This window comes from Macaca thibetana, chromosome 8 (genome assembly GCF_024542745.1).
Source record: "Macaca thibetana thibetana isolate TM-01 chromosome 8, ASM2454274v1, whole genome shotgun sequence".
NCBI lineage: Eukaryota > Metazoa > Chordata > Mammalia > Primates > Cercopithecidae > Macaca > Macaca thibetana.
The window spans coordinates 44,996,027-45,009,568 of record NC_065585.1 but is presented as its reverse complement, the minus strand read 5'-3'; the positions used below and the strand labels follow the sequence as shown (position 1 = coordinate 45,009,568).

Here is a 13,542-nt window from a genome sequence, read left to right as displayed (position 1 = left end):
GAATACAAAGCTGACACAGCCACAGTTACTGCTGTTGAGGAGCTCATTGGTATAGAGCAAGTGCTGCAACAGAGGAACAGTAGCAGCACAAAGAAGAACCAGCTAACCCTACTGGAGAACAGAGTGCATGAGATAGATTTTGATTTTCAAGTGGCAATTTAAAAGGCAGACAACAGGAAATTCCTAACTTAAAATGTGCAAGGGCAGGAAAATTTCAAACTCAAAACAAAATGTGCAAGAGCAATTAGGCACATGGAGAAACTGCAAATAATTTGTTATATGCAGAAACTAAGAGTTGTTGGAGGAAAGGATTAGAGAAAATTCCTGAGAAGTGAAGAAGCTAAGTCTTGGAAAGTTCTGGATGCACGTTAAGAGTTTGAAGAGCATTTTTAGAAAGTCCACTCCGGTGGCAGAATGGAGGACAGAATGAAGAGAGGCAAGGGTGGCTGCCAGGAGACCAGTAGGAAGCTACTGCATTTCTCCAGAAGGCAGTAGGGGTGGAGCAGAACCAAGATGTGACATATTCAGTTGGCAGAATCAACTGCATGGGGCAAGGAGTGAGGGAATGAAGAGTATAGGCTTGAGAGAAAATAAGATGCATTTAGTGTGAGGTTAAGTTTGAGGTACTTGTAGGACTGTAAAGAATTAATGAATTACACATTCTTCAAGACAGCACCTCTCTGAAGCCTACCCTCACACTCACTGGTAGAGTGAATAGTACCCTCTCTAGCTCTTCAAACAAATCTCTACTACAGCCATTTTACCCTTTCCTGCCCCACATTTGCAATTCTGCAGAATTCTACTGAATTTTCTCTGTGTAGTTTATTATCTTCTAAAATCCCTTATTATCTACTCATTTTTGTTTAATGTCTGCTCCCCATCTCCACCCCAATGTAAACAGGGCAGGGAATTTTGCCTATGGTTAAATAAAATCCACATAACTCCAAAACCATTTAAACTTTGCCCTTTTCTTTTTTCTCCAGTTAATTAATTTTTCTTGAGATATTTTATTATGACTGAGGATTAAAAGACCATATCATATCTCCTTTATATTGTTCAAGGAAGAATCACTGTCACCTCTCCCCACCTTTAAAAACAGACAAAAGGGCACCTAGTTACATGTAGTTTGCCTGAGCTTTACTTACATACTCCGGATTTAAGCCACTGAGCTGTAATTTCATATTCTTTGCTCACCACAGTTTTTGCCTTTTTGCTTCCTTTTTTTTTTTTTTTTTTTTTTTTGACAGAGTCTCGCGTTGTCACCCAAACTGGAGTGCAGTGGGACAATCTCAGCTCACTGCAACCTCCGCCTCCCAGGTTCAAGCGATTCTTGCAACTCAGCCTTCCGAGTAGCTGAGATTACACGTGCATGCCACCATGTCTGGCTAATTTTTTGTATTTTTAGTAGAGACAGGGTTTCACCATGTTGGCCAGGCTGGTTTTGAACTCCTGACCTGAAGCAATGTGCCCACCTTGGCTTCCCAAAGTGCTGAGATTACAGGCATGAGCCACCGTGCCCAGCCCTTTGCTTTTCTTTCTTGCATTGGGTGTCACACTATCATTGACTTCAGAACTCTAAAAGCCGTCTGCTTACCACAAAATCTGATGCTTCTTTTTGGGACCATCCAATAAAACGTAATGGGAGATTTCCCAAATTACCATGATATTCAAGCTCTCTGGACATATTTAAGTGAATATAATCAAGGAAAAAGGAAACACAGAGATTCAGGGAAAAAAAAAACAGCAACTTGCATCTCCATAACCTTCTGAATAAAGAGGTAAAAAGCACTCTTGTCCAGGATGGCAAGACAACTACCCCCATTAGAACAAAGCAATACAATGACGTCTGGCATGTAGTACATGCTCAGAAAAAGTTAGTTAATGCTATCATTGATAATAGGGTAGCTTACACTGACCATACTCCCAAGTGATCCTAAAACTACCAGTCTCTGCTGATAGGAAAGAGCATGTTGGATTGGGAACTAGCACCAACATAAATTCTTGTTGAAATTCTGAATCTTCTTGCTATGACTTGTCATTACCTTGCCCTTTTGTAGGGCCCCAGGACCCATTTGTATTCTACCTATGTTGATCCATTTTGATCTCCATAATTGTTCTGCACCAGAATTATCTTGATATTTCAACTGGAGAGTTAGAATACAAGATAGCTTGTAAATATGAAAGTATGACTTTTGGGAACACTCTGTCATCTCTCTTAGGTTAACAATGGTTCCATCTAATAGTTCTTAAAGGGAAGCCTATTGTGCCTCTTCTGTTAGATCACCTCTTTGGTTAAGAGGAAAGGTACTTTGTGACAGTACTAATGGTTAAAATATTTATGCTCTGTAAGCCTGTCTGTGAAGAAAGAAGCCAGGAACTACTTGTTCCCCTGAAAGGTTTTTAAATGGCATCTTCCTGGGAAAGATCAACTTAAATCCCTCAAGCTGGTCTGGGGAGATGCAACAGAAGGAGTTTGAACTTCTGGAAGTGAAAGCTGAAGCTCAAAGCTCTCAGATTTCTGGATGGAGAGCCCGAAAGGAGTATAACCTGCTTAATAAAATATCAGACATATTGCGTGTTGGGGGAAAGAGTGCCTACTTCTTTCATTAACTTTAAAATAGTTATTAACAAGTTGTTTTTTAATTTTTTTAGGTAGCTTCATTTTCTTCACCCTACTAAGTAAAATATCTTCTGCAAAAAAGGGAAACCAACGTAAACGTTCTGAACCCAACTGATCCATCATATTGAAATTTTGGTATGTGAAAGAACACACCTCCACTGAGCAGAGTGTTTTGTTGTTCTATGGTGGAATACATAGAACGGAGGGAGGGAGAGTAGACAACAAAAGCTACCAAAATCTCTCAGATTTAAGTGGGAGTTGTTCATGTAGCTACCATCACGCTAGCCTTTGCTTTAAAACAAGTAAACGGATTCAGCAAAGGATGTAACAGTAGTGTGTCCAGAATTGGTCGGTTCTTGGTCTCGCTGACTTTCAGAATGAAGCCTTGGACCCGGGCAGTGTTACAGTTCTTAAAGACAGTGTGTCTCGAGTTGTTCGTTCCTTCCAGTCGTTGGTTCCTTCATGGTCTCACTGGCCTCAGGAGTGAAGCTGCAGACCTTTGTGGTGTTACAGTTCACAAAGGTGGCCCATCTGGAGTTGTTTGTTCCTCCTGTCTGGAGTTACTCATCCCTTCTGGTGGGTTTGTGGTCTCACTGGCTTCAGGAGTGAAGCTGCAGACCTTTGCAGTGAGTGTTACAGCTCATAAAGGCAGCTGGGACCCACTGAGCAGCATTAACGTTTATTGCCAAGAGCAAAAGAACAAAGCTTCTCCAGCATGCTAAGGGTCCCCAACCCTGTTGCCTCTGCTGGCTCCGCCGGCCTTTTATTCCCTTATCTGGCCCCACCCACATCCTGCTGATTGGTCCATTTTAGAGTGCTGATTGGTGCATTTACAAACCTTTAGCTAGACACAGAACACTGATTGATGCGTTTACAGTCCTTTAGCTAGACAGAAAAGTTCTCAAAGTCCCCACCGGATTAGCTAGACATAGAGCGCTGATTGGTGCGTTTACAAACCTTTAGCTAGACACAGAGTGCTGATTGGTGTGTTTACAATCCTTTAGCCGTACAGAAAAGTTCTCCAAGTCCCCACTCGTCCCAGAAGCCCAGGCGGCTTCACTTCTCACTGGCACTGGCCGCGGGACTTTGCAGCACCTAGTCCCGGGCACTCCGGCAGCCTAGAGGGGGCACTTCCCCAGATCAAGCCCAACAGGCGCCGGCAGGCCGCGCCCGCCCGGAAACTGCGCCGGACCGCGAGCGCCCCGCGCAGCCCCGGCTCCCGCCCGCGCCTCTTCCTCACCTCCCAGCGAGCAGACGGAGCCGGCTCCGGCCTCGGCCAGCCCCAGAGAGGGGCCCCCACAGCGCAGCCGCGTGCTGAAGGGCACTTCCAGCATGGCCAGAGCAAACGCAGAGGCCGAGGAGGCGCGGAGAGCGAGCGAGGTCTGCTGGCACGTTGTCACCTCAGTAGCCTATAAGAGAAAGGGCCAGAAAGCAAAAACAAAATCAAGAGAAGGATAAGCGGCAGCTGCCCCACTGCCACACTACAGGTATCCATTTTTAAAACCAATGTGGAAAAGTGTTTTCCACGTGAAAATCATTGGTGTAGTCGATTCTATTACGTTCGTCCGAATAACGGCTAGCCTAGTACTTCATGAAAAGTGTAATCTCGGTTTTTCTCCTAACCCTCTACGCTTCTGGAAAAGTGTTACTTTGTACCACTACATTAGTCAGAAACACACACCGCCTTGTACTTGCATAACTGTTACAATGCTGTGCTTTCCTGCAAAATTAAAATAGCTGGGGAACAAACAGGCACTTACACCCGTAAAATCTAACAGAAAGCCCCTGCTTTACCGCCTTTGCGCAATCCGGACTCTCGGGCCACGCCTGGGGCGGAAGAGGCGGGGAGAAAGAGAGAGAGAGAGAGAGAGAGAGAGAGAGAGAGAGAGACTCCACTGTGCGTCATGTACCAGCGCCGGAAGTTGGTCTTGACGCCTAGACGAGAGGGTTGTATTTGGAAACGCGGAGTGGGAAGTTTTTCGGTGCTGTGTAGGTAGCGAATTGGCGGATTGGGGTTTGTGGTGGATATCTGGGCCAAAACTGGAAAGACACCTGGAGTAAAAAGGTCCGGTATGGGGGTAGATTTGAGAGTGCCTGGGGATACAGTCCATGCTATCGTTCTTTTCCCTATTTTCTTTTAGTTTAGATGTTTAGCCAATAGGAGTTATTTCATTGTTCTTTCCTTCGGTTAGCCTGTTCCCCTGTTGAGGGATATAATTTTTTTTTGGCTAACTTCTACTAGAGTTTGGGAAAAATAGAACTTGTGTTAAACGAAGACGCGAGCTTTACAGTCAGATCTGTATCCCTTTGACTTTTAGTAGCTGAGTGATCCTGCGGAAATTAACGTGTCTAAATATCGGTCGCTTCATCTATAAAATAAGAGTGATGTCTCCGAGCATTGTTATGTAGATTATAATGGCCTATCATGTATGGAGTAGTTATTATGTCCAGTTTCGGGTAAACGCTCAATACATGTGTGTATGCATTTCGTGCTTGAGACCTATAGGATTTGGGGAAAGGAGCAGATTAGGAATTGGGATCTTTTTAGCTTTTCCTGAGAAAAATGGGCCCAGATGGACTTGTGAGAAGCCCTTTTGAGATATTCAGTATTTGAGTCTGTGATTTCAGGGGCTAACAATGGACACCCAGAAGGACGTTCAACCTCCAAAGCAGCAACCAATGATATATATCTGTGGAGGTAAGAGTAACACTTACATAAAGTAAGAATATTTTATTTAAGTTTTTTTGAAATTGTTACATTTATTCTTTGCTTAAATGAGTTACTGGTCTTCAAAGTTATAAAGTAGAACACTTTAGCAACCATAAAAAAAAAATCTCCTTAAGGTCAGTAGACCTGGGTTCGTCCTTGGTCTTCCGTTTACTAACAGAAAAAAACAAAACTCATTGAGATTTCATTCTCTCTCCTGGAAATATGCATGGCCTACAACCCTTTTCTTTCCTACCTAATACATTTAATAATAGCAGCACATCCTTGAGATTGAGTATATTTTAGTGTTTTGAATTGCCTTAGGTGAAAAATGTAGTTAAGATAATTTGTCTGTAATATTTTCCTTTTAGGCATTGAGTAAATTTTTTTTTTTTTTTTAATTCTAGAATGTCACACAGAAAATGAAATAAAATCTAGGGATCCAATCAGATGCAGAGAATGTGGATACAGAATAATGTACAAGAAAAGGACTAAAAGATGTATCCTTTTAACTGTGCTTTCTAAATATAAGGTAGGAGGAAATGAATAATGCTGGGGTTGATAAAGATGAATGATAGGGATACATTCTGAGAATTGTGTCCTTAAGCAATTTCATCATTCCTACAGAAACCTAGACCGTATATCCTACTATACATACACATCTAGTCTATATGGTATAGCTTATTGCTGCTAGGCTACACACATGTACAGCGTGTTATTGTACTGAATACTATAGATAGTTGTAATACAATGTTTTTGTATATCTGAGCATAGAAAAGGTACAGCAAAAATGTAGCATCATCTTATGTGACCACTGTTTATATGTGATCCATCTTTGACCAAAACGTCATTATGGATGCATGACTACATTTGTATAAAGTATTCATTCTTGAGCTTGATTTTATGGACAAGCTAAAGTTCACAAGAAGAAATACAAATATTGCATATACTACCTAATGGAAAAAGTTGAGCATACAAATTGTTCAAACATTGAGAGTAGGCCCAGCATGGTGGCTCACACCTATAATCCTAGCACTTTGGGAGGCTACAGAAGTTCAAGACCAGCCTGGGCAACATAGTGTGATCCTATGTGGAAAAAGAAAATACTGAGTAAATTGTTATGCTATAACTAACACATTTTTTTTAAATCGACAGATTATCACCTTTAATATTGCTTTAGTGTTTTTTTTTTTTTTGAGACGGAGTCTCACTCTGTCGCCCAGGCTGGAGTACAGTGGTGTGATCTCGGCTCACTGCAAGCTCTGCCTCCCGGGTTCACGCCATTCTTCTGCCTCAGCCTCCCGAGTTGCTGGGACTACAGGTGCCCGCCACCATGCCTGGCTGATTTTTTGTATTTTTTAGTAAAGACGGGGTTTCACCGTGTTAGCCATGATGGTCTCCATCTCCAGACCTCATGATCTGCCCGCCTCAGCCTCCCAAAGTGCTGGGATTACAGGCGTGAGCCACCGGGCCTGGCCTGCTTTAGTGTTTTTCGATACATTTTATGGAAAAGGTGGTGATAAAAATTGAAAGTGTTTTTAGTTTATTTAAAAACCAGTTATCATAGTAAATAGTGAATTCCATTCTTTTTTGTATTTTAAGTTAAATAACCAGCTTATTGCAAAGAGAAAGTGACTGAAATCTTCAATTTTAATAATGTTTAAGTACCGTTTTTGTCCTTAACTAAAATTAATACAGTGGTTGTTTTTGATGCTCGATGAAACCTGGGAATTCAGAGGAGTGTCTTCACTTATACTTGGATTTGCTGTCTTAACGTTTCTGATTGTTGTATTTCGATTTTGCATACAGTAGTTCTCTCTTATCTTTGGGGGATACATTCCAAGGCCCCCAGTGAACTCCTGAAACCTCAGATAGTACCAAACCTTTATACACTGTTTTTTCTATATATACTATGATATATGTGTGAGAGAGATATATATATGGTAAAGTATAATGTATAAATTAAGCATAGCAAGAGATTAATAACAATGTAATAGGACAATGCTAACATACTGTAATAAAAGTTATGTGAATGTGGTTGGTCTCTCTTGCTCTCAAAATATCTTCTTTTACAGTACTCACCTATTTTAGAATGTGGCTGACTACAGGTAACTGAAACCACAGAAAGGGAAACTTTGGATGAGGGGGGCACTACTGTACTTAGGAATACAACTATATATACATATGATTTTATTTTCAAGACCATATTGTATTTGGGTATCTACTAATATTCTGTATAAAGCAATTTTTTGTTCCATTACATTACTTTTTGTTTTATTGTATATGTAATCTGACATACAATAAAGGGTAAAGTTGCTTCCCCAAACCATACTTTTAATCAAAACCTAGAATCATCTGCAGTCCTTGTTAAAAATGCAGGTTTCTAGAACCCTCTGAAGTTCTGATTAAATAAATTTATTGGAAACCACTGTCCGTGTCACTGTGTCATTTGATATGGAGTATACCATTTTGCTTGTTGTCAATACGCATACATCATCTTGAGTTCAGTTTTTCATTTATTACTAGGTATAGGCCTTTCTGTATTTTCATATAATGTTTGACTCTCTTTTAAATCTCAGAATCATGAAGGGAAACTTTGTTTTCTGTAAGGCAAAATCAACCCCAAGCAAAGTGAATAAGCAGGCTATTAAGCCAAGTGCAGTTTCCCAGGTGTAATCACGCATTAAGGTCAACAGTTCTACTTTTAGGATATAAAAAGAACAGGCAGTGACTCGGGAGGCTGAGATGGGAGGATCACTTGAGCCCAAGAGTTTGAGGCTACAGTGAGCCATAATCGTGCTGCTGCACTCCAGCGTGATGGACAGAGCAACACCCTGAGTCAAGGGCTGGGGAGGGGAGCATTGGTTTACACTGAATTATTGGATAAATGTTTAAGTCTTTAACCTGATCTTTGGGATGTAGAATTAATGGTCACACCTACATGCTATTCTGTTCAAGGATTCCATGGTTGTGGAATGTCATGTTGGCCAGCCTGATGTGCATTTTAAAGATTAGATGTATTCCAACTTTATTTAAATAGCTATGTCTGTCTTTGACATTCAAAATATTGTCCATGATATTTTGTAAAAAAAAAAAAAAAAAAACCTGTATTTTTACTACCATCTTCATATATTAAATTCTATAAATTTATTACATGCTATATGAAATACTGCCATGCTCAGATTTTTTTTTTTTTTTTTTTTTTTAAGACAGTGTCTCCCTCTGTTGTCCAGACTGGAGTGCAGTGGCATGATCATAGCTTACTACAGCCTCCATCTCCCAGGCTTACATAATCCTCTCACTTCAGCTTCCTGAATAGCCAGCAAGCACGTACCACCATGCTGGCTGATTCTTTTGATTTTTAGTAGAGATGAGGTCTCACTACATTGCCCAGGCTGGTAATGAAATTGAGGTTTCATAATTTTATAATTCTAATATATTACTTCCTGAACTTTTTAGATATGGGAGTCCCAATACATGTTGGGACAGTTCCCTAAGCAGATAAACCCCAACTTATGGGATAATACACTTCTCTTAACTCTTCTAATTTTAGACTAAGTCCTTTGCATATCAGTAGTTTAATTAAATATTGTCAATCTGGTTAACTGGACAGAAGAACTTAATGCAAAAAGTATTTCAGACTGCTTTCGGTCAGCCACTTACCTTTTTGTGCTCCCTTCATCTATTAACTAGAAGAAATTTTACCTCTTACCTACCTAGACAGTTTCAAGGAAAAAACTGATATAAAATTGCTTTAAAAATATTCTTTTGAATAGTGCTCTGTCAATATGAGAATTAGTAAGCTTGAGCTTGATGTTAGCACATCACTTGGTACCCTATAAACTGCTTGCTGACTGGACACACTGAAAAGCACATCTTTGTCCATGGGAAAAGTACTGAATGGAAATTTGTTCAAATTCAGCCCTGCCCCTCAATGACTGGCCAATTCACTTTATTTCTTTTAACTTCAGCTTTATTATCAAACTGAAAGAATTATGATTATAAATAATCTTAGGGAGTATAAAGTGCTTTAAGATAGCTATCTTAAGAGATTGGAGTTACGAAAAATTCAAAAATGAAATCAGAAATGAAGCCAGGAGTGGTGGTTCACACTTGTTTTTTGTTTTTGTTTTTGTTTTTGTTTTGAGACAGAGTCTCGCTCTGTCACCCAGGCTGGAGTGCAGTGGCCGGATCTCAGCTCACTGCAAGCTCCGCCTCCCGGGTTCACGCCATTCTCCTGCCTCCGCCTCCCGAGTAACTGGGACTACAGGCGCCCGCCACCTCGCCCGGCTAGTTTTTTGTATTTTTTTGGGTAGAGACGGGGTTTCACCGTGTTAGTCAGGCTGGTCTCGATCTCCTGACCTCGTGATCCGCCCGTCTCGGCCTTCCTAAGTGCTGGAATTACAGGCGTGAGCCACCGCGCCCGGCCAGTGGTTCACACTTGTAATCCTAGCACTTTGGGAGGCCAAGGCGGGAAGATCGCTTGAGCTCAGGAGTTCAAGACCAGTCTGGCCAACATGGTGAAACCCTGTCTATACTAAAAATACAGAAATTACCTGGGTGTGGTGGTACATGCCTGTAATTCCAGCTAATTGGGAGGCTGAGGCATGAAAATCGCTTGAACCCAGGAAGTGGAGGTTGCAGTGAGTCAAGATTGCACCACTGCACTCCAGCTTGGGCGACAAGTTGCCTCATCATACATAATACACACATGTCCTCACCTTTCCTTAGAATAAGTTCTGTGTAATAAGTTTAGGTGGAGTGGTTATTTGAACAAAGTGGACTGAAGAATGAGAAAGAACATTATTGAAACAGGGAAAACACTCCATGTAAAAGCCCTGGGGTGGAAAGTGAGCTTAATCTTGTTCCCACCTCAGAATGAGGCCCATGTGACTCCAACTTCATGACAGGAGGGATAATGGAAGGAGATGAAGTTCCAGAGATGGGCAGAGGCCAGCTCACTTAGGGTGTTGTGATGTGAAGCCATTGGGACAGTAAGCAGGAGGGTGACCTGGTCTGATGTGAAGAATCACTAGGCTGTTCTGTGAGAATAGACTATATAGGACAGGTGGCAACAAAGAAACAACAGACCATCTGTAATAGTTAAAAGTTAGTGGTAATGGTGGTTGGGCCAGGGCTGTAGTTGTGGAGGTGGTGAGAAGTATCTGGCTGTGGGTTACATTTTGAGATTGAGCCAATGGGACTTACTGATGGATTGGTTAGTAATTAAGAGCTTAGTAAACAATATGGGCTTTGGTGTAAGGCTTTGGGTCCAAACACCCGCGCCACCCCTTGTTACTTGGCTAAGTGACCTTACCAGGCCTCGCCTTATCTCCTTGTTTCTTGGATGATACCTTCTTTTATCTCTATGAAGACTAAAGTGATCTTTTTTTTAAAATTTTAAAATTTATTTTATAGAGCAAGCCTCTCACTATATTGCACAGGCTGGTCTGAACTCCTGGGCTCAAGCAATCTGCCTGCCTTGGCCTCCCAAAGTGCTGGAATTACAGGCATAAGCCACCATGTCCTGCCAAGCATTAGAATTTTTGCCACTAACAGTGCTTGGTAGCAGACTGCAGATCTCTAATTTAAGTGCAAAAGGGAAAGAGAAATAAATTTACAGAACTGCCAGGCACTGTAAATGAACTTTGATCTTCATGATCTATTTTAACTATTTGAAATTATAAAACTGAAGTAAATTTCCTGACAAGTAACCTCTATTGTTTTACTCATCTGAGTTGTATTAGTATTTTGTCTTATTCACCTTTTCATCCCTGTGCTGAGTATGGTGCCTGACTCATAACCAGCACTCAGAAAATGTGGAATGCATGAAAAGGAAGAGGGAATCTTGTCTTTCATTTACTCTTTTGTTTAAAGAGGAAGAAGTAAGTAAATCTTGGTTGCAGTGCACTCTGAAATTTTAATTACATTTTTATAGTTAAATAGGAGTAATCAATTTACTTAGCAGGGAATATAGCAGTCCAGGATAACAGACCACTAACAGCATTTAAAAATATATTTTATTTATGGGCCAGGTGTGGTGGCTTACGCCTGTAATCCTAGCACTTTGGGAGGCCAAGGCTGGCAGATCACTTGAGGTCAGGAGTTCAAGACCAGCCTGGCCAACATGGTGAACTCCATCTCTACTAAAAATGCAAAAAAATTAGCCGGGCGTGGTGGCGGGCACCTGTAATCCTAGCTACTTGGGGGGCTGAGGCATGAGAATCGCTTGAACCCGGGAGGCAGAGGTTGCAGTGAGCCAAGATCACGACACTGCACTCCAGCCTGGGCAACAGAGCGAGACTCTGTCTCTAAAAAATTAAATACATGAATACAATAAAAAATTTTAAAAATTATTTATATATATAAATAAAATATTTATATATTTTATATATATTCATATATATATTGTAGAGGCAGGCTCTCACTGTGTTGCCCGGCTGGTCTCGAACCCCTGGCCTCAAGCCATCCTCCTGCCTCGGCCTCCCAAAGTGCTAGGATTACAGGCCTGAGCCCTCTGGGCCCAGCCGATTCCAGCGTTTTAACTCTCTACAACAAATTGAAACTCAAACGAGAGTAAGGGGACATCTCACACCAAGTCTTATGCCCAAATGGCCCTCTGCCAGTGAAGGCGGGGAAGGTGAACATGGGGCCGGTGGGCAGATCTGCCGGACAGCAGGTCGGGGCGTGGCAGAGGCCTAGTCCCCGCCCCGGCCGTCAGCCTGTCGCCTTTGGCTCGGGCCGGGCGACCAGCCCCTCCCTTAGCACCTGTAGCGCAGCTAGAGTCGGTGCGGCGGCCGCGACCTCTCCGAGGCGGCGCGCTGAGAACCAGGTGAGTGCCTGTGTGTACCTGCCGGCCGGGAATAGAAGACCTGTCGCATCTCAGTCCTTACTTCCCGGAGCAGGGGTGAGAGGTCGAGGCGGGGAGGCGAAGGGGCGGTGGGCCGCGAGGGAAAGGGAGCCATGGGGTGGACGTCCTTCAGGGCCGGGGAACACACGGGGCTTTCCAGGCCGCGGGGGACGGTGGCGGGTGTCGGGGTGCGGTGGCAACGCTGGAGTTCCCGGGTCCACTATCGCAGTCAGCCCTGGTGACCCAAGCCAGGGACTGGGGAGCCAACTGAGACCGTTGCGGCTGGGCCGTGGGGCTCCCCGCTCCCGGCGGGTCCTGGCGCCGCTGTACATAGAAACCGTTGCCACGGCGGCAGGATGCCGTTTCTTTTCGGTCCCCGACTGCAGGGGGCGCTCGGCCCTGTGGATGCAGGAAAGAGGGTGCCTCGGTGGGAGAGACCCAGCTTTTCGCGTTAGCACGCCCCAGCAGTTTGAACTGGAGGTATTACTAAGCTGTAAATCCAGCTGGGACCGAAGGTTTTCCCAATCAGAGACAGACTTTGCAAACAGAGGTGGAGGAGTTCTAAAGTATTGTATAACTTGGTTTTTGGAACTTGAGATGGATATTCAGTAGTCTTGAGGTGTATCCTACAGAAAGAAAAGGAAAAAAAATGGTAATTTTCAAAAAGGATTCTCAGAGAGACTTGGTCCAAAGGTAGTGAATTCTCTCACTTAATTGTTCAGTTATAGATCCAACTCCTTGTTGTACTCTTTCTCCCCTTCTCACTACTGCACTTGATTAGTCTTTAAAAAAAAAATTCTCAGAAATGTTAAAACGGTGTTCAGAATGAAATTCATTTGATTAGGTAAGAGATGGCTCTATCATTTCATGTGTTTTTAATCACATTTTATTGAAATCATAAAATCTCAGGGGTTGCAAAATACCTTCAATTCAAGGTAATCTATTTTAATCCCATTAGATGCTTACATCTCTCCCACCATAGATCCCCCATTCTTTGGAAAAATCCTCCTAAGGCAACCCATTCTGTTCTGGGCAGCATTAATAATTTACAAGTTCTTCATCTTGCTTTCCTGTAACTTCTACCCTTAAGGTTATCCTTGTCATGGGAGCCATTCATCAATAGGCCCTGCAAGTATGAGGTGAAAGCCACATCTAATTTATCAGCTAGGTCTCATCCTGAAGCCTAAGAACTGTCGTCTATATCTTATACCTAAGTCAAAGCCGGCAGGAATTTGGAGAAGTGGACAGTGTCATCCTTTTCTGCAGAGGTCTGATATATAAACAGACTCCCAGAGGGTTGAAAGAAATATTTCTATGAATTAGACCCGTTGCTACTTCTTGTTTTTAAAATTATTGCCCAAGTAC

The 13,542-nt window shown here is 42.5% G+C and overlaps 2 protein-coding genes across 8 annotated transcripts in view; both read left to right on the top strand.

Annotated features, from left to right (window-relative positions):
- The first annotated feature begins 3,849 nt into the window (after positions 1–3,849).
- Positions 3,850–7,756, top strand: POLR2K (RNA polymerase II, I and III subunit K). Of its 3 annotated transcripts, none has more exons than XM_050801219.1 (4): positions 3,850–4,107; positions 5,249–5,318; positions 5,735–5,827; positions 7,026–7,756. In XM_050801219.1, exons 2-4 carry the CDS (start codon positions 5,258–5,260, stop codon positions 7,046–7,048), a joined length of 177 nt encoding a protein of 58 aa, XP_050657176.1. In that variant the 5' UTR covers positions 3,850–4,107; positions 5,249–5,257; the 3' UTR covers positions 7,049–7,756. The 3 variants fall into 3 exon arrangements, with proteins under 3 accessions (XP_050657176.1, XP_050657174.1, XP_050657175.1); XM_050801217.1 differs by lacking the exon at positions 3,850–4,107 and adding an exon at positions 4,512–4,609; XM_050801218.1 differs by lacking the exon at positions 3,850–4,107 and adding an exon at positions 4,536–4,685.
- Positions 7,757–12,036: 4,280 nt separating this feature from the next.
- The window catches only part of SPAG1 (sperm associated antigen 1), a 77,771-nt gene continuing 76,265 nt past the window's right edge, over positions 12,037–13,542 (top strand). Inside the window, exon 1 of one of the 5 annotated variants that reach the window (XM_050801170.1) lies at positions 12,037–12,159. The gene's annotated coding sequence lies outside the window, so the exon portion shown is untranslated. The other 4 variants (XM_050801174.1, XM_050801171.1, XM_050801173.1 and 1 more) reach the window with 4 other exon arrangements.

Coding starts and splice junctions, on each gene's coding strand:
- POLR2K (XM_050801219.1), top strand. CDS start 5,258: ATGGACACCCAGAAGGACGTTCAACCTCCAAAGCAGCAACCAATGATA. Junction 5,319..5,734: donor AATGATATATATCTGTGGAG/GTAAGAGTAACA, acceptor TTTTAATTCTAG/AATGTCACACAGAAAATGAA. Junction 5,828..7,025: donor CAAGAAAAGGACTAAAAGAT/GTATCCTTTTAA, acceptor AAATTAATACAG/TGGTTGTTTTTGATGCTCGA.